The sequence below is a fragment of the Meleagris gallopavo genome, chromosome Z, assembly GCF_905368555.1.
Source record: "Meleagris gallopavo chromosome Z, MGAL_WU_HG_1.1, whole genome shotgun sequence".
Taxonomy (NCBI): Eukaryota; Metazoa; Chordata; class Aves; order Galliformes; family Phasianidae; genus Meleagris; species Meleagris gallopavo.
The window spans coordinates 70787726-70813553 of NC_139435.1; the positions used below are offsets into that span (position 1 = coordinate 70787726).

Here is a 25828-nt window from a genome sequence, read left to right on the forward strand (position 1 = left end):
TGTTTCAATCCAAACACGTCTATTTAACAGGAAAAAGCTTGTGAGAATTATTAGCATGTTATGAAATTTCAGTTTCTTTGAAAGTTCATCTGTTATCTGTTCTCAAGTATTACATTTGTTTATCTTGCTGTCATGGATCAAATATAATTTGATTATTTACAATATGCCATCAGCTTACACTTGCCCTGGGATTTCCATCTTCTCATTCCTAAAAGTACAGCTGAGTAAAACTAGAGTACAGAATATTTGCTGAATGGCACTACAGCATACATCAGTTTAAGAGGCAGTGAAATAATATTACACATACTCTTAGATCATAAACAACAAAACTGTAGCTATGCTTCTACAACCCATACAGCAAAACTCATTGTCTGGAGCCAAGGTTCGTTTGCCAAAGTACACTGAACAATGTATTTCCCTATAAGGTCTAGTTTTCATTGATCAATAATGAAGCGCATGAAAGATTAAGCTATTATTATATGTAAGTCATTTTGAAAGCAATGTGTCCTATTTGTTTCAATGGAAGCTACAACAGTTACAAAGAGCACAATGACACTGTTTAATAGAGCAAATTCTCAGCTACAAAATACTGTTTTTCAACACAGTCACCACCATTAGCTCTGCATTTTCATCAGTGCTGAACAAGAGCCTGCATGCAAAGCTCACAAAAATCTGTCCCGTAGGAGGTAACCATCGTTGCTGTCACCACTGTTGAAATGTACCACCCATCATGTCACTGTGCTCACATTCACTGTTCAGTTTCCATAAATGTTCAGCAAATATCAATGAATGTCAATCAGGGCCATCCTTTTTCCCATGGAGGAATTCAGTTACACGGTTTGGCTTCTAATGCACTTCCATGTCTAACATCATTTTGCCAGACTGCCCCTCTGTTGCCATCTGTCGCATGGCAAGAAAATGTATTAGAATATTGGTTGGAAGGTTCAACCTCTACTGCCATATCACCAACATCTGCCTAGGACATTGTCAGCCAACATAATTAAAAAAAGGGAGGCATTACTTTTGGAGCAGTAATACTTTTCGGAGCATATACTTTTTGGAGCATATGTTGTATCTGAACACTTAATCCTTATGGATTAAGACCTGTGATCATAGAATGGTAGAATGGCTTGGAAGGGACCTCAAGGATCCATTCCCTCATGCCACAGGTAAGGCTGCCAGATGCTAGACTAAGGCTGTATAAGGCTACCCAGGGCCCCATCCAACCTGGTCTTAAAGACCTGCAGGAATGGGGTATCCACAACCTCTCTGGACCAGCTGTTCCAGCACCTTACCACCCTCACAGAAAAAAACTTCCCACTGACATCTAATCTCAATCTCCTTCAGTTTGAAAGCACTCTCTCCTGTACTGTCACTATATACTTGTGTAAAGAGTTGATTTCTCTCATGTTTATAAGCTCTTTTTAAATACTGCAAGGACGTAATGAAGTCCCCCTGCAGCCTTCTCTTGTCCAGACTGAACAAGCCCAGCTCCTTCAGCCTGTCATCACAGGAGAAGTGCTCCAATCTTCTTATCATCTTCATGGTCCTCATCTATGTTAAAGATGTTAAAGAGTACTGGTCCAAAGATGGATTGCTGAGGGACACTGCTTGGTGTCCTCTACCTCCAACTGAAAATATAGCCAATGACCATAACCCTCTGGCTGTGACCTTCCAGCCAATTCCTTATTCACTAAATAGTCCACCCTTCAAATCCACGTATCTCTAATTTAGATTAGGATGTGACAGAGGACCATTTCAAAGGCCTTATAGAAGTCCAGGTAGATGACATCTGTTGCCTTCCCTTTGTCCACCAATGCCATCACTCCATCATAGAAGACCACCAGATTGTTCAAGTACGATATTCCCTTGGTGAACTCGTGTGAGCTGTCTCAGATCACCTGCTCATCCATGTAGCTCCACAGGTCCTCCATCCTCCATTGCTTATAAACAAGAATGATGTCTCCATTTTTCCAGTCCCTAGGGAGTTCCCGACAGTCATGACTTTTCAAATGTGATGGAGATTGGCTCAGCAACCACCTCAGCCAGCTCCCTTGGGACACAGGAATGCATGCTGTCTTTGCCAATAGACTTGTACAAATTCAGCCTCATGAGCCAATCTCAGACGTGCTCTGCCCTTACAGTGGGGGGGGCATTTTCATCCCCCAGTTTCCCACCTGTCTCTTCAGACCAATGGACCTATAGAATCCCTTCTTATTGTTACTAACATTCCTCACCAAGTTCAGCTCCATCTGTGTCCTGGCTTTCCTTACCCCATCTCTGCAAGTCCAGACAGCATCCTTGTATTCTTCCCAGGTGACATGTCCTTGCTTCCACTGCCTGTATTTGCCTTTCTTTTCCCTCAATTTGATCAGCAAGTCCTTGTGGAACCATGGTGGTTTCCTGTTTTCCCTGCTGTTTTTCATGTACAGAGAACAGAGAGCTCTTGCACTCTCAGAAAGGCATCCTTAAAGAGTAGTCAGCTTTGTTCCAGTCCTTTGTCTCTGAGGACATCTTCCCAAGAAATCATAGAATCTTAGAATGGTTTGAGTTGGAAAGGACCTTTAAGATCCAACCCCCTGCTACAGGCAGGGACATCGCCCATTACACCAGGCTGCTCACAGCCCCATCCAGCCTGCTGTTGAATGCTTCCAGCGAGGGGGCATCCACAACCTCTCTGGGCAACCTGAACCAGTGTCTCACCACCCTCACAGTAAAGAATTTCTTCGTAATATCTAGTCTAAATCTACCCTCTTCCAATTAAAGCCATTTCCCCTCTTCCTGTCACTACCTGTCCTTATAAAGCTTGTCCCCAGCATGTCCCCATCTTTCCTGCAGACCCCCTTCAGATACTGGCAGGCCACTATACAGTCGCCCTGGAGCCTTTTCTTCTCCAGGCTGGAGAACCCCAACTCTCTCAGCCTGTCCCCATAGGGGAGACACTCCAGCCCTCTGATCATCTTCATGGCCCTCCTCGGACTCACTCCAACAGCTCCATGCCCTTCTTGTGCTGGTGGCCCCAGAACTGGAGATTTCAGGTAGGGTCTCACAAGAGCAGAGAAGAGGGGCAGAATCAACTCCCTTGACCTGATGGTCACACTTCTGTTGATGTAACCTAGGACACTGTTGGCTGCCTGATCTGCAAGCATACATTGCCGACTCGTGCTGAATCTTTCATCAGTTGACACCCCCAAATCCTTCTCCTTAGGGCTGCTCTCAAGCCATTCTCCGCGCAACCTGTATTTGTGCTTGAGATGGCCCTAATCCAGAAGCAGGACTGTGCATTTGGTCTTGTTGAACTTCATGAGATTGGCATAGGCCCACCTCACAAGCCTGTCCAGGTCCTTCTGTATGGCAACCGTTCCCTTTAGTGTGTTAACTGCACCACTCAATTTTGTGTCATCTCCAAACATGCTGAGGGTGCACTCGATCCCAATGTCCGTGTCACCTACAAAGATACTAATGAGCACCAGTCTAACACTGATCCTCAAAGATCTCACTGGTCTCCAAAAATTCCTTAAACAACCTGAAGATTGGCCTCCTAGAGTTCAAGGTTCTGACTTCACTCTTTGCCAGGCCCATTTTTCTTGAGTTCATGAACTCAACAAAGGCATGGTCTCTGCAGCCCAGGCTACCTCCAATCTTAATGTCTTTAATGATGTCTTCCACACTAGTGGGATCAGGTTCACCTCTGGTGGATCTATCCAATATTTCAATCTGCAAGTTGTCATCAATGGACGCTGGGAGTATCCTGATCACTTGCACCTCACCAAATTGTTTTCCCAGCAGAAATCTGGGTGGTTGAAATTCCCCAGCAGGATAAGAGTCTGTGAGTGCGACGATTCTTTCAGCTGAAGCAGGAAAGCCTCATCAGTAGGCTTGTCATAGATCCCAACCACCAGCTGCCCTTTAGTGGTCCCATCTCTAATCTTAACCCACAGGCTCTCAACGTGTTCATAACTGTTACAGAGCAGGAGCTCCTCACAGTCTACCCACTTTTTAATATAGAGGGCAACTCCTCTTTTACTCCTTCTGCCCGGATCCCGGTCTCCAACTGAGGACTGAGGAGAACACTACCCATGCTCTCGGTCCCCTCAACACCTTCCCAAGGGATGCAAAGCCTTTTTTGATGTTTTTCAATTTCCTGATTACAGCCTTGTGTGAGCCAGTTTGAAAGACCAGGAAGGGATAATAGTCATCTGGCATTACCATACCTGATATCCTCTTCTTGAGGCAGCAAACCTCTTTAGAGAAGTTATGTGGGAGGCAGATGGATGTTGCAGTGCCACTCAGCAAAGAGTTTCCAATTACTAAGACCCTTTGTCTTTTCTTAGTGGCACCAGTTGTGATCAAACACAAACAAGGAGTTGGTTCTTGTTTTGAACACTTTTTACATCCCACTTTCAAGAGCCCTTAACTACTATCCACACTCTTACAGCAAATTTCTATGAAGTAGGATGTAGGTGCTGCAAGAATTGATATATTTTCTTCAAAGCTTACTTGTGGGTTGGTGTAAAGGCAGGAGGTTTTAGCAACTTCTTTTGCTGCAGTTTCCCCTTTCAACAATGATACCTCAGCAGATGCAGTTTATCACAACACACGCTCTGATATTTTCATGAAGGTTATTATATTCTTTATAGCTGCAAATTTATATTTCAAGCACTCAGTCAAAATCAAGCCAGCAGAGAGAACATAGAAAGCTTTCCGAATGCATAAAAAGGAAAAAGTTTTTGTGCAAAGGAAAGAAATATCAATTTCAAGTTCCAGATTTCATTGTACAAAAACATCTTAGGATGTAAAAAGTATTAACGCATTTCAAATTACTTGGAAGACAGAAAAAACCAGAATCAATTTTATATTTCATATAAAAGCATCTAAAAACATACATTATATATATAAGCATGTATATACACATTTAGTTGCATATTGTTTTACTTCACCTACTTTCTTCTATTTCTCTGAATATCAGTAAGCACTTAGTAATGAAATTACTTGTATTCTTTTCATCATGTTAGAAAAGCTCCATCACCAAATCTGTATTCAAATATTAGTAAGCATGCCTAAATGATAAATGTGTTTTACTTTCCTTTGTATCATAATAATGTAAAATTTTTGTACATTTAAAATTAATATAATGAATTAATGACATGAAGTACCTGTATGTACATGTATGTAACATATTTTTTTTCAAATTCATGGAGAGTTTCTACAGTTATGAAAAATAAGCCATCAACATGACTAAGATGCTGGCCACAATATACCATTATATTTCACTGTGTAGCTTCTAGCTCAATGTCAGAAAGAAGTCCTGAATCAAAATAACTTGCTGTAATAACTCATTGTTTACTGGCAAATGCTATTTGCCACCACTGAACTGTCTGCTGAAACTACCTTTCATGGAAATGTATGTTCCTGCATGCAAGCTTTCCTTCATTCTGATAATCGTTATTCTTGTGGAACACAGATGCGTGTCCCACACAGTATATCATTATCTGAGTTCCAGTACAAGCAAGAAGAATAAAGTCCACTCTATTCGGTTTCAGAGTATTTTGGGAGAAAGGATTAAGAGCTGTATAGTTCAGTTATGCCAGATCACTTTAAGGCTCTTGCACATGACCAGCACAGCCATTGTGCAGGTCTTCACTAGAAACACTTGGGCCTGAGCACTCTCATTTACATAAATAATTCCATTATGTTTACATATTTTTCTAGAAATGCCAAAGCATGCTCAGGTGTTACAGAACTTTTACAGGAACTGATTATTTAACAGCAATCGTTCTGGAGAAAAAGTCAAGCATAAGTATATCATAAATGTGTTATCTACTATGTTTAAATAACAAGAAAGAAAACTATTTCCAAGTAAATCTGTAAGACTTCAAATTGGCAGACTGTAATTATTCAGGTTGGACATGGGCCAGGGTATTGAAGCTAAATATATGACTTCTATAACAGCAATTCATTAGTGTAGCTAACTATCTGTTTAACTTTATTCTCATTAAATTGAATAAAACCCTTGAGACTGGCATGAGGTCACCACGCCATTGGAATGACCTCTCCAAGATACAAACCTGCAGACTGGAATCTACCAGTTGTCTGCCAGTTCCTCAAGTTTCCCAAGAAGCAAACAATTAAAAAAAAATGAAAAATCAGAAACAGTCGTCACCACTTCCATTTTTTCTTCTTAAGGTATTCTGTGACTAAAAGGAATGGAAGGAATGGTCTTTGACCACCCAACCTTACTTATGAAAGGGTAAGTTTGGCCCAATTATCAGCCTTCAGTACACAGCAGGTTTTACTTTAGCCAAGAAACCCCATTCAGTTCCATACTTCGCTATACAGTAGGTTTTCCAGCAAGCTTTCACACTAATTTTTGGAGTTTCTTATGGATTACTCTGTAAAAATGCAGTTATTAACTTTGATGCAACTGTTCCAGACAGCCAGGAAGTTTCAAGTCCAGATGTGGATCAGTTTTTTCATGCTTTGTAAGCACGGTCTCACATCTCTCTCACAGTTGAGCATGAATTATATGAATGTTTCTATGAACACTGCAATTTTTTAGTCAGTTAGTTAATTAAAATATGATATTCAATGACAGCAACATACAAAACATCAGTGTTATTTGTATAGCTGACATAGTATCCCACATCGTAACAGATTTATTGACTTGGTACTGTTCTTTTTCCATTTAACAAGAAGCTTGAAAAATAACATCCTGCTGGATCTATTGGCTACTCAAATCACAGAAAGAAGCTAAATTCCCCTTATATCACATTACAGTAGAGACAGAGCTTGAGTTACCTTTATTGCTAAACCAGCTGGAGTTAACTGCTCCATGTTTCTTTCATTCAAACAGTCTTCACCCATCAAAGAAGTGAGATGCTGCAGGCATTCTGCATGTCCCTTTGATGCTGCTACATGCAACAGATTGTTGTCACATTCATCATGAATCTTATCCAGATTATCTGCTGCTAAATGTGGCTGTTAAAGAAGGTGTTATGTTAGTTATAACTAAGGATAAAAAGATACTGTGAAGTTTAAGCTTTAGAACCCAAGATACAAGACAAAGACATTTTCCCAGGCATGTTCTTTTATATCTCAAAATCAGAAGCTTTTCATTTGTACAGCAGCTGGCTACCATTAGCAAAAGGACAGAAGCAGGGTGCTCATTGACTAGATTCACTGCTTAGATTTTTTCCTGGTGCAAATGACATATATAAATGGCAAGATCTTCAGTAACTTTAGCTTCTTGTCCAACAAAGAACTGGTAAAAACATCTGCATTTGCCTATTTACAGTTGTTTTCTCTATCTCTTCTTTTTTGGCATTATAATAATGAGTCATCAAACAGGAAACATCCATGACTGATTTCTAAAATGTAGCTCTTTAGTTTTGCTCATCACAAAAGTGTCATCTTGTATTTAGCATCATCTGAAACGCAGCTAAAACACGAGAAGTCTTTTATTTGGCTTGTTTCCATTACAAAAATTATTTGTTGGAATATTTACCCAAAGTCACAACCGTGACTTAATACACTACTCCTGTCCAAGTGTAATTTTCAGACAAAACAATTGGATTGATAAACTCCAGTAACAGTGGTAAATTCCTAGAGCTGTGCAGACTTGCCAGACCACTTGCTGATGAGTACACTTGACTCAGAAGTTTTGAATTGTTTGGAAAAAAAATTGTGTTTTCTCCCACCTACCTACCTACTATGCCCTTATTTTTTGCTTGGATACTTTTTTTTTACCAGTTACCAACATTTCGTAATTTGGAGCAAATTTTCTCTACTCTTATTTCTTGCAAGCATTCTGATGTACTCTCCTGTCCCTGCCTAGTCTTTGAATGTCTGTCTTTGTTTTTGCTGCTATGCTAGCAGCATGCCTTTGTGCTTGAGCTAGACCAATAAACAGAGAAGCTAAACAAAAATCTAACAAAAACAGTTTTATGGATGCTGGACCTCCTCCAGCCATTCTGAGTGGGGATCATGTGTTCACTTGCATCTTGTTACTCCGGGAAACATCACTGACAGTGTCTGATCACATAGCTGGAATTACTGAAAACTTCATACGGGTCAGAGGCCAATGGGATGTTAAAGAAAACTCCTGCTTGAGAATGCTGCTGCAACAAGTCAGCATAAACGCTCTTGAATAATAATCAGAATACAACACAAGGTCCTCTGTTCCCACTGTCAGCTCCTAAATGACAGCTGAGATAAACCACCAATAATTGAACAAAGCAACCCATAAATGTTTTGAAAAGCAAAACCAGTTAAGATTTAAATTTGATATACAAACGAACTCCACAGTTACAACACCTATCTTGTACAAGACTTCAGGTTACTACATAAGCTAGAAATCTTGTATCTCATCTTTGCTACACACTTGATTTAAAGATGAAAACTTTCCCTTTGGAAGATCATTGACCCAATTTCTAAGGAGCATATAAGATAAAAAGAGTGGTGACGCAAAATGCACACTTTATAAGCTTTGCCAGCAAAACAAACTACAGCACAGAATTCCTCTAGTTTATGTGGCTTACAAACAAAGATGATACTTACCAGTAATGATATTTGCCCCTCCTTTACAATGTTTAAGATGCTCTTAGATTTTTTCACCTCTTCATTCCTCTCTTCTGGCCCTCCTGCCCTGCTCCAGCTCATATTTAGTTCCTCAAGCTGCTTGCTCTCTGCCACTGCTGTCTGCAGGTGAAAAGTCCTTAGATGGCAGTTTGGCATAGTCTTCTCAGTTTTGTGAGCCTGAGGACCAACAAATGTCCTACAGAGAAACCCTTTGCCCTGGGCTTCAGATTCATGGACTGAGCTACACTTCGCTAAAGGCTGGGAAAGCTCTAATTCTTCTGTTAAATGCTTGTGCTGATCAACAACAATAGGCTGTGTTTTTCTCAACTGAGAGCCTTTCACAGGAGAGAGAACACAGAACTGTGTCACTCCAGCAGGCTCTGTACTCTCTGTAGAGCAGGTCTTGCCACTAACACCATTCACTGTTGAACATACACCAAAATTTTTTTTCTCAGGGGCTACCTTTGTGAAAGGAACAAGTTGTTGATTTGATTTAATGTAAGGCACATCCAAAATTTCATCCATATCCAGGTCATAGTGCTCCAGCTCCCCAAGCAGAACAGTAGGCTCAATGTTTTTACTTTTAAGGTTTTCTCCTTCTCCTGGGTTCTGGTCATCATTTGGAGGTGCAGGCTGAGCGTCGCTGCCTTTCTGGTATTCACCCTTCTGGTTCTTTTGGTCATCACTTTCATTGTTCTCAGAGCTCTCTGGCTGATGCTTTAATGGGGAAACCCTCTTCACTGGTCTGAATTTATTGCACGCATCTGCAATTCCTGTTGGTTTCTGTGCATTTCCGATAAGAGTTGAGCCACCACAGTTCCAGCTGCTGCTGGAAACTAGAGAAATAGATGAATATGACTTAGAACTGCTTATCATTACCAGATGAGTGGCATGATATAATATGCTTCAAAGGTAGACCTGGCTAAGCACCAGAAACCTGAATAACACAATACTGTATTTCATTCATACCATAGCAGATTTAATTGCAACTCTATGAAAAGAGCTGAAGAATTTGACACTCTAGAACTTCAGTCTTCAAACAGGACACACACTGTAAGCTTTTGTAATCTAAAGCAGGTCGAGAGAAGTGCCACAAAGATTATCTGAGGGCTGAGCACCTTTCCTACGGTGTAAGGCTAAGGGAGCTGGGCTTGTTCAGCCTGGAGAAAAGAAGGATCCAGGGAGACCTCATTATGGCCTTCCAGTACCTGAGGGGAGCTTATCAACAGATGAGAAGCCAAGGTTTTATATTGTCTGATAATGACATAACAAGAGAGAATGGCTTTGAAATAAAGGAGTGGAGACTTAGGCTATATGTTAGGTGGGAAATTGTTACTCAGAGAGTGGTGAGGCTCTGGCACTGCTGCCCAGAGACATTGTGGGTGCCCTGTCCCTGGAAGCATTCAAGGCCAGGTTGGGTGGGCCCTGTGCAGCCCAATTTGCTAAGTGGCATCCCTACCCACGGCACAGGGGCTGGAGCTCAGTGACCCTTATGGTCCTTCAAACTTAGGCCATAGTGTGATTTCATGATTCTATGATCATTTATAAATAAAGCAGTTTGAATCAAGTAATGGACATTAGTAAAAAGCCTAGTGGCGTTCACAGTGGCTTTGCCCAGCTATTTTTGGTTGCACTGCTTTTTGCAAATATCAAATTGCACAGAGATGCTGCAGAGCAATAAGATGCCTTTCCTTAGAGACCAACAAAAGGGGTGATAAAAAAAAAAATTCTATTTCAGCAACAGCAACAAAATGTATTTTGAGGGCTAATATTTCTGGAAGACTCATATCGTTTTCATATGAGAATGAGAAATCCTGTTTTCATCAAAACAGAAAGTCAAGAGAGGTGAACCTTCCTCTCCGCTCAGCCTCAGCAGGACCACACCTTAGTAGCTGGGTGCACTTCTGGGCTCCCCAGTGCAAGAATAATACAGATTTCTTAGAGTAAGTCAGGCTCAGAGACATGAAGGTGGTTCTGAGACTGGAATCTTTCATCTGAAGAGAGGCTAAAGGAGCTGGGACTATTCAATCTGGAGAAGGCTCAGGAGAATCTTCTCCATGTGTATAAATAAATGATGGGAAGTGCTGAAGAACAAGGAGCCAAGGCTTTTCTCAGTTCACAGAATCACAGAATCTCAGAATTGTAGGGGTTGGAAGGGACCTCTAGAGATCATCGAGACCAACCCCCCTGCCAAAGCAGGTTCCCTACATCACGTCGCACAGGCAGGCGTCCAGGCGAGACTTGAATATCTCCAGAGAAGGAGACTCCACAACCTCCCTGGGCAGCCTGTTCCAGTGCTCCGTCACCCTCACCGTGAAGAAGTTCTTACGCACATTCGTGCGAAACTTCCTATGCTGCAGCTGATGTCCGTTTCCCCTCATCCTGTCTCCACGTACCACTGAAAAGAGACTGGCCTCACCGCTATGGCCGCCACACCTCAGGTATTTATAAACCTGGATCAGGTCCCCTCTCAGTCGTCTTTTCTCAAGGCTAAACAGACCCAGTTCACTTAGCCTTTCTTCATAGGGGAGATGCTCCAGGCCCTTCACCATCTTTGTGGCCCGCCGCTGGACTCTTTCCAAGAGATCCTTGTCTTTTTTGTACCGGGGAGCCCAGAACTGGACACAGTACTCCAGATGAGGCCTTACCAGGGCAGAGTAGAGGGGGAGGATCACCTCCCTCGACCTGCTGGACACGCTCTTCTTAATGCACCCCAGAATGCCATTGGCCTTTTTGGCCACGAGGGCACACTGCTGGCTCATGGCCAACCTGTCGTCCACCAGGACGCCCAGGTCCCTCTCTGCAGAGCTCCTCTCCAGCAGCTCATCCCCCAGCCTGTATTGGTGCATGCAATTATTCCTCCCTAGGTGTAAGACCCTACCCTAGGTGTAAGACCCTACAGTTGTGCTCACTGACCAGACAAGAGATACGTGCTCAGATTTGCTGCCATCTGCACATGTGAGATGGAAAGCAGCAGCTGTGTGCCCTTACTTAGAAGAAAACACTTTTTGTTGCTGCGACATTGGTTCTGCAACCAGTTGCCCAGTCTCAGTCTGTGGAGCTACTTAAAATTCCAGTAGACATGGTCCTGGGCAGCTTATTCTAGCTGACCTTGACTAAGCAGAGAGGTTGGACTTTGTGATTTCAGAGATCCTTGCCAACATAAACTATTCTATGATTGTGTGATTTGAAAATTAACACCTACTTATTCAGGTGTAATGTTTCTTTTTCCATTTCACATACACACACACACACACACACACATCCCTATAGCTCCTAAAACCTTCCAGAGTTTTATTTCAGTACATTGGAATTTGATCAGTGAATCTAACTAGCAGAGAAGAAAGAGAGCTCAAGGCACCTGAACTCTTAACCCTGTCAGGCCTGCACTCTTCCTTACAGTTCCAGTTGGTGATATTTATGGTCTCTTCAATTAGTTGAACTCTGATAAGGAGTTTTCTTTATTTTGTCATTTTCAGCAGAGGGGCAGCACTAAATTCACTAAAACCTCTAGGCATTTTCTCCTTTCTATGCTCCACTTACTGTACACTAAGAGTTAATGCCCTCTCAAAGTCAAGAATGAAGCTTAAACATAGCTGATTTATTACAAACGCTCACTGCATATCAGTGGGATCTAATCTGTGGTCAAAATACACAATTTGCCATGAACACCTTCCTAAGGAAACAGATATATACACTTTCAGTGCAGCGTTAATGTTTGAAGTGAAAGATTAGCACAGCTTAGTAGTTACGGATGTCTGAAAATTACCTTAATACTTTTGGAAGTGCTTAAGAATACATTTCCGAAAAAGAAATAAAAATAATGATAATCAGAAGGCATGTAACTTTGTGGGCCAATACAAAGAACGCACTGTACTGACTTATTTATGTATTGTATAAGATTCTAGGTTCAAAGGCCTACACTTTTATGTTGGTTTTATTTACATGTGAAATTTTTTCCAAGTGATACAGGCAAATGGATACCACATGTTTCCCAGCTGTTTTGTTCTGACAGGAACTATTAAGCACTCAGTATGGAAATGAATTCTGTCTGAGTTTTAAGAAAACACTGTTTTCAGCACAGGGGTCTAGACAGAGGGAAAGGCATCAACATTTTGTTTGTCGTCACTTTCTATAAGCTTACATTTGTTTTGCTGCTTCACTTTTTCCACTTTCTAACCTTAGTAACAAGCATTTACAGAAACCACCGTTGATAAAACTGTAAAATCAGACACCACAAAGAAGCTGTGACCTTTGTAACAAATCTACCCCCGACCATTGCACAGTCATATATTTCTTTTTTATTCCATCACAACTAGAGTGGAGTAAAGTCACTGCATTTCTTCATTGTTTTTCTTCCCAGCATACTGGAGGAGCACCTCTTTACAAATGCTATCTCCAGAAGAACAAACTGGGACACCAAGAACAGTTATCAATATTTCTACTGGCTTATGAAGGTGTTCCATGCTTAATCGGGATGATGAATTTACACTGCACTTAATAAAGGATTAGAATATGGCACCCAACCACATAAGCAGTAGGGAGGAAATCACTTGGATACTGTATGTTCTGCTTTACTGTTTAGGCACTTACAGCATGGTTTCTCACTACCAAATACTGAGAACATTGGCCAGAGTGGAGCAGGGCTTTGCTAGACACTCCTCCATCCTGTTTTCAGTTGTTTGCTCTTGGAGAAACAAAAGCAATCTCTGTGTCTTCCAAAACACGGGTATGGCAAGACTGACATGCGTCGTCTTCAACAGCTGCTCGAGGAAAAGCCTCTCATTCATTTCTCCACACTTACTTATGAACTCGGACAAGGGCACTGAATGTCTGGGTCAAATAAATACTGTTTGATTCTTTTATAAACAGCAATAAAAGATGTCTTGAGCTAAAAGCAGTGAACCAGAAAGTGGAACAGCTAATGTGACTGCAGAATGTGACAAATAGTTCTGGTATATTCTTGGATAAGCCCTATCTCTTCTATGCACCAATATTTCAAATGTAAAATGTTGACGACAAAATGTATTTTTTCCAATAGTGTTGTCATTTTTTTTTCCTTAACTTTTAATCTCTAACATGAGAGACTTGGATGATCCCTCTGTTGTGCTAGTGTAGTAGACAAGGAGAGGAACAGAAAAACTGGGAAGACTTTTCATTGTCATCAGTATAGAAGTGTAGGTCTGATAGACCTGAGGTACTGAAGATTTTCCTCAGCATGGAAGGAAACAGAATCTGAGGAAAATCTGGAAGGGTAAAATTTGTGAAAGTAGTTCTTCACCATATATTACGCTCTGTGCTTGCCTTGAAGAAGAGAAAACACAAGATTTGAATAAAGAGGCCTGAAGGCATATTTACAGTTTCATTCACTTAGAGTCACCCTAGAACTGTAGAGAGCAAACAATTAGAAAAGGGGTGATATAAAAGGAACTTCTCTGGCAATTCAATCACGTTGTCATATTTGATTTTAGGAATTAGCTCAGAGAGATCCTTATAACAAGTTTCCAGTTGGAAGCATCTGTTGACTTAAGAGGATTTTTCAATGTTATTTAAGTATTGAGGGTGTGAAGAGCTATGATGGAGAGTTTTATCTGATATACGAGCATCTGTGGAAAAACAAGAGTAATGATATGCCTTTTGTCCAACCATTAAGACTAGCCAGTACACAGATAAGTTTGGATGGGCAATTAAGAGGTTAGAGCTGGGATACATGCAACCTGCAGCCAGACATTAGAATACCTTTTCATTGTCTTGACTCTAATGAAAATAACGAAGAGCAAATCTTTTACTTCAGGTCTCTATGGAAACTCATTTCTGAAGTTCACAGAAGAGCCTGTCTCCCTGGCATAAGGGCTCAGTAACATTCTTTAACTACTTATGGGTTCCTGATGTTTACAGCACTTTTAACACAAGGAGGTGACAAAGAGTTGTATGCCAAACAGGACATGTCCAAATGAAACTGACCATAATGCAGAGTGTTGTTTGTAGATGATCCACGCAAGATTTTCATGGATCCACCCAACAGAGAACCCAGAACAGTTCACCTTTGCAGGACACTGTATGGCTGTGGATCTGATGAAATGATCAAACCTCTGAAAGTGTTTTTCTGCCACCATCACCATGGTCTCATTTAGATGAATGCTTTGACTAACGGTCTGCAGTCACAACTGCTACTAATAAACAGCTGGGATATAAAGTGGGCAGTGGTACAGGCAAGCAGGAAATGGCTGTAAAGATAAGGGTCAATTTTTACATCATTTTGCATTGAATCCATGTTGTTCTACTAGATCATTAGACAGATAGACCTCTGTTTAATACAACTGAAAAGGTGTATTAAATCATTCCTCTTCTTCTATGGGTGATCCTCATTATGATCTTATATCACCATGAAGCCCTTTTAGCTGGCTATCACTTCTCAGGATAGACAGCAGGAACTTATGGTCATCTGTGTTGAACCACCGTCCAGCAGAAGAACTGCTTGACTTCCTTTTATCCAAATAGTTACCAGTAATCAATGACACTAATGCTATGTTTTCCCAGTGACCTGAGACAGACTGTAGTAACTCTAAATTTTCTGTACTTCAACCTTCATTTTTTTTTTATAAAATCCATATCTACGCAGTCAGACAATTGAAGGAAAATTGAGAGTAAGGAGAACAGTATCTTGCTTGAGCTCTGAATTTGATAGTCCTACAATATGGTGAGGCTATCTCCTGATTTAATCATATCTAGTTGGCCTTTCAAAGGTCTATGAAATTCTAAAGTTGAATACGGTTATTACTATGATTGCTTCCCTAATAACACTTTCTCAAAGTATCCTGGTTGCAAAGTTCTTTATTGTAGGAGTCATCTGGAAAATAAATCCTTGAGCAAGCTGTTGTAACTGGACCTACTCTGAGCAGGAAGTTGGACAAAATATCCTTTAGATTTGCCTTCTAACTTAGTTGTTCTTAGTAAAGAAAGATGTAACGACTCTGAAAGAACAATTCCTTTTTGCAAGTAGTAGCAAGACTGGAAATAACTTGTAAAACTGACAGAAGACAAAAGAAGAGACAGCTTTTGCCACAAGAACTTTTCAGTAAGTATTTGAAAATACAGGGAGATACTCCCTGCCCTTGTTGAGAATACAACAAAGAGCTTCTTTAACATTTAGGCTATGATTGTTTATAAGAGCAAACTTTGCTAAGGTTGGCTCTGTTGCCACCAAAGGATGAATGCATTCAAATGACCTTATTTGAAATACTTCCTACTTTACAAGGACAACTTGGAGTTTACTCTACTTTCAGTCATTATCATTAAGGAAGTCTCAGATTACCACTGAAAACTGCCCATATCTATTTTTTAATAGCACTGCATCACTTGATAATTATTTGGGGTATATAAAAAAAAAGTTCATATTGGGAATTTTACTGTCGTCTGAAATAAATACCTGACCATCTTCCTTGCAATATGACTTAAATAGAGCATCTTGAATCAATTAAGTCTTGTATTCATTCCAGATCCATTTAGAGCACTGAGTTTCTGATCTCATATACAGACAGCAAGGTGTTGTCCACATGAGGAAAATTTTTAGAAAATTTCTCACACTTTTTTTTTTCATTTATCTCCAACACTAGCAGCAATATGGAGGCTCCAAGAGGTAAAGGAACGGATGCCCCTTGCATATCAATATACAATAAAAGCTAGTTCTGCATAACTACCTATTATGATTTCATTAATATAACCGAAATAATATTTAACAATTTTAACAGAAGGTGGCACTGTTTTACAGTTTTAATATATTAATAACCTTCAGGAGTGTATTTCAGACTTCCTTAAAGTAAGCTCTAGGCAGGAGAGTCTGAATTAAAGAATAACCCTATGTTGATAAAATGAATGTGGAATTGTTCCCATTTAAGTGGGATAAAAAGAAAGAAAGGCTCTAGAAATGTCAGAAACAACGATAAATAATAATTTATCCTTTTAAATAACAGTACATATTTTCCAGATCATCAAAACGTTAGTAAGAGTCTCAATGAATAAATACTTTGCCTCACAATAAAATTGTACTTTTAATTTTTAGTTATAGTTAACTACCAAGAGCTTGAGATAGAAATTGTCTGCCGTATTATGTTCCTTAGCATTTTATACTAATTTCATTTTGTTAAATAGAAAACCTATCTTTTGAACTCTTTTGTGAATTTGTAATGATGGTTTTGGGCTCTGCAGTAAGATAACTGTTGGACACTAAAGATGAATTTGCTTTTATCTACAAGCAAGAAAAGATAAGTGAAATATTGTTCTTATTTGAGATATACATTTAAGGACAATCAAAAGTCATTGTAGCTGACAGAATATTCTTTGGCACAATGATATGGTTCATGGAAGTCTGCTGAAAAACAGATGTTAGACTTGATGATCCTCCCTGAGGATTGCTTCAAACTCAGGATATTCTATGATTCCATTTGCACAAGTGGCTGTAGAAAATCTGCTCAGAGAGAAAGCAAGCAATTTCATGCTTAATAACAGAAGCATAAAGGACTGATTTCTGCTGCCAGAAATCAATGAGCAGGCCAGCTAACACTTCATTTCAGAAATAAATAAATGAATAAATAAATAAATAAATAAGCTGGATTGATATTTATATTATACTCTTCAATTCTCTGTTTCTGAAGAACAATGTCCTTCTTAGTGGTTATTATTCTAGCTATGGTGATCATTCTCTTTAAGCATAATGAAAGAAAAGCTGATTATCCTTAATCTCACTTTGCTGTAGATGAAACAAGATTTGGCCTACAAATCCTACACCTACACCTCTGGCCTACAGCTTCTCTCCCATCCTGAAAACCTTTTACCTTGTAATCTGGGAGCACTGGCAGACATACTACGGTTTCATGAGTCCCCTGGAATCCTCCTGAGTCAGAAATCCCTCACTCTGAGGAAGGACACAAAGAACTCATGCTGAGATTGTATTGCACAGCTTCCACACGCATCTTGCACAGAGCATCCTCCCGTGTTCACAGCCAGCCAGTAGGAAAGGGAGGGGAGAAGGCAGAGTGAGTGTGGGGAGGAAGGACTACATGGAGGAAAGTAATCTCTCTGACTTTCTAACCTCATCCTTGTCCTCATCCAGAAGAACAAGAAATTTGACCAAATGTGAGAGACAGTTAAAAAAAAATGATGAAAATTTTACAGGAGAAGGATGAGCAAGAATATTGACTGGTAGACACCAGTATGTTTTCCTAAGATTGAAAGTGTTTAGAGCAATTTGGAAAACGTAATCAAACACTTCATGTATTACTAACATGTTACTCAAGGTTTAGTTCAAACGGGGAAATAAAAAATGGTATTTATAGGGCTATTTTCTAAACTTACCTGAGAACAGGGAATAGTTATACCTCCATATAATCAGCCGTATGATTAAAAAAGTGTAATTCCAGAAAGAGAAACTGTCTTTTAATTTTGTTAAATCAATCTTGTGATGAAAATGATTGTCTTCATATTTATGTATACATTAAAGTTGAAACTTATTTTATCTACACTTCCTGCTTAAATGATTTAGTGCACCAAATATTTTTTCCTGAGCTAAGGCTGAAATAGGCCACTGTTTTTTTAGGGTTTTAGGGTCCTGGCATGTCTAGTCTGACAGCTAACACATCATACTTAAATTCAACAAATAATCCTTGTAGAGTTCTACTTCCACAATTGTCTCTGTTTTAGAGAAAAAAGTCTAAGCTCTAACTATACAGGTGTCCAAATAAGGCAAGAAGATGGACAAGTTTTTCTCTATATAATTACTTAAATTGCCACTGAATACAAACACAAAATAGCAGAACATTATGCACACTAATATAATATAGTTCATCCTCATCAAAAATTGTGAACACTAGCAACTATTTGTGGAACTTTCTTAATGGCCCATGAATGCAGGAGGCTGCATCAGAAGTAATATGAAAAATTAACAGATTGAGCCTAACACAATGCTTACTGATGCAGTTCCACTGGTATTTCAATGAAATCTGTGCAGAGATGTAAAACAGTATCTTCCTGTACAACACTTTGTCTGTGTATGCAGTGATTAAGAAAAAAATAAATAGACTTTAGTACTATTTCCAATCCATAAACTCACAAGTGATAAGTGGAGTGAGAAAAACAGACTTCATTTCAGTTTCCAGTTTGCCAATATTGTTATCAGTGCTAAAGACCTATTTTTTGACTCCAGAATTCTATACAAAGCTCTGAATTAACTTCCACTGGCAGACTCCCCAGCACTGCTACTGTCTTCCAGCAATGTCTGAGTTTACTTCTGCCCGCTCCTTTTCAAGGCAATGGATGAGTGGAGATGTAATTAAAATCATCATTGAAAAATGTCTGACTGCAGAGGCAATCATGAAACAACAGAACTACACAATAACTGTCAGTATCCTGTGGTTTTAAGGAAGAGCTCACAACCAATGCTTCATCCTGCTATCCGTCAACATTTTAGTCTAAAAAGAAGATACTTTTCTTCCTGAGGGCAGATAGAGATGCTGCCTCTCTGGCTGAGCAGTACTCATGAACAGAACAAGGAGCACTCAGGGGCTATTCTTGCTTTCTTTATCTTGTTCACCTTGCTCTTGAAGTGGCTGAGTGCATGAATGACTTTAACTCTTTGTGAAAAGATGATATAATGTCATGCCACCAAATGATCAGCTGTTAATACTGAAAATGCTAACACACGGTGAGAGAAAATGAAGGGGGAAATCATGTGCACTGAGAATGGAATAAAGGAAGCAAGAAGGAGAATGCTGACCATTAGGGAGGAGAATGGTGGGGACGATGGTGAGGAGTATGGGAAAAAGAGGGATCTAGACATAATGTAGATGGAATATTGGGAAAGACTTGGTGGGATGAATGAGGGGACAATGCAAGGAGGAGTGGGAGGAAATGTGAGTTACAAGAGGAAAAAATAGGGAAAGAGGTTGGGGAAAGGAAGAGAAAAGGGAAGGAAAGAGATGGGAGTGTAGGATGAGAAAAGGAGAGAGAGAGAACTGCAGGGAAACTGAGAACAGGAAGGGACAACAGCAGAGACAACTTTTGGGGAGAAGGATGTAGGGCAGAGGATGTACAGAGTGTGAGAACAGGAGGGAGGATGGTGGCAAGGACATGGGAGAGGGACAACAAGGACGTGGGATGTAAGTGGGGAGGGCAAGGGAGGAGAGAGGAAAGATGGGGTATGGATGGGACAAAGAAAAAAGTGCTGGTGAGAAGACTGAGGGTCTTCTCAGTTAATCCTCACATCTCTGCTTGCAAGCGGTAACTTTGGGAGCACAGTCACCACTGTCCTCAGGTGTGGGCAAAAACACTGCAAGAATTTCTGGGGAGGAAAACTGCCCTTTGCTACCTGAAGCAGTGGCACAGGGTTATGAAGACCAGGCTTTTATGACTCTGGCAGAGGAGATAGCTCATGTACAGATTCAGCTTAGTAATGTCCCTGGAAATCTACAGTACTCAGAAAGGAAATCAAGAAATGAAATTTGCCAAAGTATAGCACAGCTCCCAAAGTCTTTCATCATCCCACAAATTCCAAGTCTGCCCTTTCTGTTATAAAAATCTTTTGATTCAACAACATCAATGAATATTCAATTAAAACATCAAATGAAAGCACAATAAACTTTTCGTAGCTCAACAAAAATGCTCTCTCTCCAATTCATTTCTCCTCCATCGGGAAGAGAAAAACAAAAGGAGATTAATCTGATTAACAGAGTGAAAAATAGCACTGAATGCACTTTTTATCAAGGGGAGGGCAGGAGGATGGAAGGTCCCCAGCTGGTTCTCATATATACGCCATGATTCTTCATTTAGTTTACACTATTAAATTCAAAAGCTCTGCTTTAATCTTAACTATTACAGCATGCCTTAGAGTAGATTCTATCGTGTAGCATCCTTGATACAGTTTCAGACTCTAGCAAAACATCATCCCTCAACTGGTCACGGCCATATGGGTAGTAAATGTATCCAACATTTTTTCATTGGCGCCTACATTATTACATCTTGTCACCAATGGTTTCTCAGGTTTTCAAGTAAATTGTTGCATATACTGTGGTTTGGAGCTGCTGAGAGGAAGCCCTAAACTTATCTGTATGCAGCCAAATCTTTTTTTGGAACTTTTTTTCCTTCTAATGAACTAACATCTGTTGAAATAAAAAAAGTCATGTTTCCAGAAAGCTGTACAAAAATGAGAGAAAACAAAACAATAGAGTACTGCCAAGAAGAAACCGTTGCCAAGTTGTAAGTGGACAGAAGTGAGGATCATACCTGATCTGTCTTCATTTTGTGAATCACACCTTCTACATAATTCTGGGATAGTCTTGAGAGAAGTTATAGAGTACTGTAAAAAAGGGAAAAAAAAATACATAAAGTAAATAATTTAAGATAAAAGGGGAGGCTTTCCAACAGGTTGTGATACCATTGGTAGTGGCTAGATCTACCAGGTTAAGGGTACTTCAGGCAGTCTGATGGTGCCCCCAGATAGCACAAGAAAGTGTCAGCTTTTGTGTCCCACAAACAGATTTCACAGACACAGGAAAGTTTTATCTCTCCACCACAGCAAAGCCTTTTGCTGTACATCACATTGTTCACGTCACAAATATATTTTATATATTCTTTCCATGGTGTGTATAGGTATATATTTAATATATATATATTATATATATAATATATATATAATATTAAGACAGAGCTGCCATGCGACTCCCACCCACATTAAACAAGGGGGTAATTATAGGGCTATGACTGTACCCGATTTTATACATTCTTTCCATGGTGTGTATAGATACATCAAGTAAGAGAATAAATTTAGACCTCATAGTAAATTTAGACTTCACTCTGCCCACCAAGACTTGTATTGTGACATTTATATTGCAAGATACTTCATGATTAACAATTAGAATTCAAATTTTCAAAAGGCAGTATGTAAAATTAATGAAGAATACTTGCACCTTCAAGATCTGTTTTCAGAGAGAGGTACATATGCATTCGTATATCAGACCACAAGGCTTATGTCTGGAATTCAGACTTTATTAAGGTAACCTGCATTCTTACTTTGACATGACAGGATACACCTGACTGTGTTCAGTATGTTCTCTCACTGCAGCATTAAAAGGGAGAGAACCAAGGATAATGCATGCATATGCATTACATATGTATTACAATATTGCATATGCATGCATATGCATTACAATAAACAGAAATCTTCCTCTTTGCTTTATAAACTTGAAGAAAGCCCTCAGTGGTATACATAACTCAGAGTTATACAGCTACAGATTCTGACATACAAGAATTAAGTTACTTCATACAAAACCTTCCTTAACCAAATGCTTAAATGTTACAGGAATCTTTGCTTAAAGAAATGAATGTCACCATGCCTGTGAAAGATCAATGACTTTGTCCATTAAAACAAAACAAAATCTTATTAAAAACTTTCTTGAAACTAAGAAAAAAAAAAACACAATTAGCAGAACCAAAAATTTTTAAGGAACTTAGAAACACCATGTGTTTTCAAAGAAACAGATACTTTCAGTTGGTGTGTGCATAACAACTACACCCTCATTAGCCTTCCACGCAAGACTTAAGCAGTCAAACATGGTTCTAGCTTTAGCTGACAGTCTGTCATTCAGAGTTTGATTTGCTCTGCATATACAGTTGGCAATCTACTTCAAAATAATCAAAAGCCAACCTTCTGATCAGCTGCAGAAGTTATTTACTTTTCTGGTGCAAGTTCAGGTAAGTCTGCTGCTCAGTTGACTGCAGTTACGTTATAGAGCACAAAGCTCTCAAGCCTCAGTTTTTCCCATGATAGCCTGATCAGAGATGAATTGATAAACTTTATCTACAGCAAGTACTCCCAGGAAGAACACAACTTACTAATTAAAACATTTAAGACAGAGCTACCATGTGACTCCCATCCACATTAAACAAGGGGGTAAGTATAGGGCTATGACTGCACTCGATCTGACAACTTGAAGCAAAAACAGCAGAGAAACTGACACAGGGAGAAAGAAAGATGCTGCTACAATACAAATTAATATAAGTTAAACACACAAAGCACAAACACCATGTGCTTTACTTCACTGTAGTTATTGTTTAACAAAGATCAAGTTGTTAAGCTATACATCTTGCTATTTCAGCACAAAGACTCTGAAGGCAACGCTGAACTGGCCTAGTAAGATTCTTAAAAGAATCCAAGAACATGTCTCCAAGGAATATGGTAGCTTCATAAGACCAGCTGGTGCAGTTTAAATTATTACACAGTTTGTAATTCAATTAGAACAAGGCCTTTTGTCTTCCACTGCTATGTGCTTTGTCAGGCATCTCAAAAGCAGGAAGACTTTTCTCTTTCTGTCCTTTTTCCAGTTCTTCCTGGAAGAACAAATTTTCTTTCAGCTTCAACTCTAAACCAAAACGTATCCAACCTCCACAACCCTCCCTAATAACAAAAAAAGTTCAGTGTTATGAATTTATTTATACATTTTAATGTATCAGTCATATTAGTTTGATATCTTTAACAGGTTTCCTCCCACTCATCTCTGCCCTCAAAGAGACGTCTGCACACTTTCATTTCTGCCATATGTCTTTTCTGGTCAAGAAGTGGAGAACTCACTGAAACTACTCTTTTAAAAGGGAACTTTCCCAACCCTAAGTACAATGCATTGTCAGCTCTTCCCTATACAACAATTTTTTTCTTATACTCATTTCTCATTCATCAGTTAGCTTTGTTAGCTTTTCTTCAACAGAGAGCTTCAAGGCTACTAGAGGTAATAGCAAAAGAGGCTAACACTGCAGCTTTTCCCTAGAACATCATTCAGATTTACTGCTATTCAATTTTGAGCTCATTATTTCCCACTTTTCTTTCTATAGTCTTAAGTTGTTTTGCGCAGAAAATCTAACCCTCTTCTCCCAGTTTCCCAGAAGAGCAATCAACTAAAGCAAGAGCCAAGGCCCATGACCATGGACATGACTATCAGCGAAAGATAAGGAGATCAGTGTGTTTTGTTAGTCAGTGTATGCGCTTTTTGCTAATTAACAAGTGTGTGTTGTTGCTGACAGAGAAATTCAGTAATGGGCATCTTCCTAGGACAAGGTATGTAATGGCCTCTTTGATTGCTGATTGACAGTTGGTGCCTTTTTTTCCTTGGCTTTTATGGCGTGCCAATGGCCAATCTGTCTTAGATTATTTCAGCACATCCTTAAGGACTTTGTAAAATGGAAGAACAGTATTAAAAGCAAACAAAAGACAAGAGGCAGGCACAACTACTCCATGTGAATACAAGATATTGCCAATTTTCCAATTCAGGGGAAAACAGAATCTCCCTTAACAGTTTATCTCACAAACACTTGCAAGTCAAGTACAACTGGACTACAGAATTTGAATGAATGCAAAAGTCAACATTTTGAATTTCAGCTGGTTTGCAAATTCTAACTCAAAGAATTTTAAACAAAATATAAGAGAAATAAAATTTCAACCTCTGTTGAGACTGCAACTTCTCTGCCTTTTGCAGACTCACAGATCTGAGAAACATCAGAGAGAAGAAATACTGTATTACGAGGTGTAGCAATGTATGAAAGGCCAAAAAAAAAAAACAAAGTGAAAATGACATTTTAAGTTTGCATTGTAGAAAATACTCTTCATGTCTCCTGAAATTGAGTAAAATGGCGAAGTTGGACACATAGTGTGATTCTCCAACCATGTCATCAGAACTTGATATCCTCAAAACACTCAGGATCATGTCCTGCTCCTGCAGAAACTGATACCAAACTCATCCAGTTCATGGATACTGGATCAAGACCTGACTGATTGTGTCCTGATCTGAAATTTGCAGATCACTGTTTTTATTTAGACAGAGAAAGCAGACATCTCCCTTCATTACAATATGTTTGTTTAGAATTGTTATTGCTGTAAGCCAAACAACAGTCTCATTTCATTTTATTTGCTATATTGGAAGATATACCACTTAATTACTATTCAAATCCCCTTAAATCAAAACTTTTATATTTACATTTTATGTAAATTTTATGTTACATTTACAGAAAGGGTTGTTAAGGAACTGGAATAGGCTCCCCAGGGAAGTGGTTGAGTCACCATCCCTGAATGTGTTTAAAATCCGTTTGGATGTGGTGTTCAGGGACATGATTTAGTGGAGAGTTGTTACAGTTAGGGTAGCACGGTTAGGCTGTGGTTGGACTCAACGACCTTTAAGATCATTTCCAACCTGAGTGATTCTATGATTCTATGATTTGTAATATCACCCTTTTTCCTAGACACATGAGAACAAGTAAGCAACAGTGCTTGGCCTAAGGAAAATTTTTCTCAATAATTTCTAGAAGAAAAATGGGAAAAAGAAAGAAAATAAGGATTAGCCTAGAACTGTGTTTGTGGGAAATAACCCTCCTTGGAAAATCTTGCTTAATGGATATGATCAGCATCGTCAGAGTACCAATTAGGTTATTTGTGCTGTGTATTGTTTTCCTGTATGCCCCCCCAAAAGTAATTCCTCCTATTTATCTTAATGGAAACTACAACACATACAAAGAATACCATAACTCCATTTAATAGATCAAACTCTCAGCTACAAAACACTATTTTTCAACACAGTCACCACCACTAGCCAGGCATTTTCACCAGCTATGAACAAGAGCCTGCGCACTGTGCTCGTAAAGATCTGCACCAGCTGTGTATGGCAGTCTGAAACATGGCTTGTCTTTCAAAGAATCACAAAATGTCCTGGGTTGAAAAGGACCACAACCATCATCTAATTTCAACCTCCTGCTATGTGCAGGGTTGCCAACCACCAGACCAGGCTGCCCAGAGCCACATCCAGCCTGGCCTTGACTGCCTCCAGGGATGGGGCATCCACAACCTCTTTGGGCAACCTGTTCCAGTGTGTCACCATCCTCTATGTGAAAAACTTCCTCCTAATATCTAACCTAAACCTCCCCTTTCTCAGTTTAAAACCATTCCCCCTTGCCCTATCACACCTCTGTTGTCTGCAACTGGAATCGAATTCACATTGAATTCACACTACCAACTGTGAATTCAGTTCCACACCTTTGCTTTATCTGCACTTCTGCATCAGGTGCATTTTGTCAGACTGCTCTCTGTCACTGAGCAACAGAATACAACAGAGTCTTGGTGGGAAGGTTCAACCCCACCTGCCATTCCACCACTGTTCACCTCTGATGCCATTGGCCAACATCATAAAATAGGAGAAATTACTTTTGGAGTGGCTCTCAT

The 25828-nt window shown here is 39.6% G+C and overlaps 1 protein-coding gene across 2 annotated transcripts in view; it reads right to left on the bottom strand.

Annotated features, from left to right (window-relative positions):
* SNCAIP (synuclein alpha interacting protein) overlaps positions 1–25828 on the bottom strand; it is an 84201-nt gene that overhangs the window by 22327 nt on the left and 36046 nt on the right. For both annotated transcript variants that reach the window (XM_085213456.1, XM_085213455.1), the window contains exons 3-5: positions 20854–20926; positions 8557–9413; positions 6799–6978 (exon numbers count right to left, since the gene is read on the bottom strand). In XM_085213456.1, the coding sequence (XP_085069582.1) occupies positions 6799–6978; positions 8557–9413; positions 20854–20926 (1110 nt within the window). The remainder of the gene's footprint in view (positions 1–6798; positions 6979–8556; positions 9414–20853; positions 20927–25828) is intronic.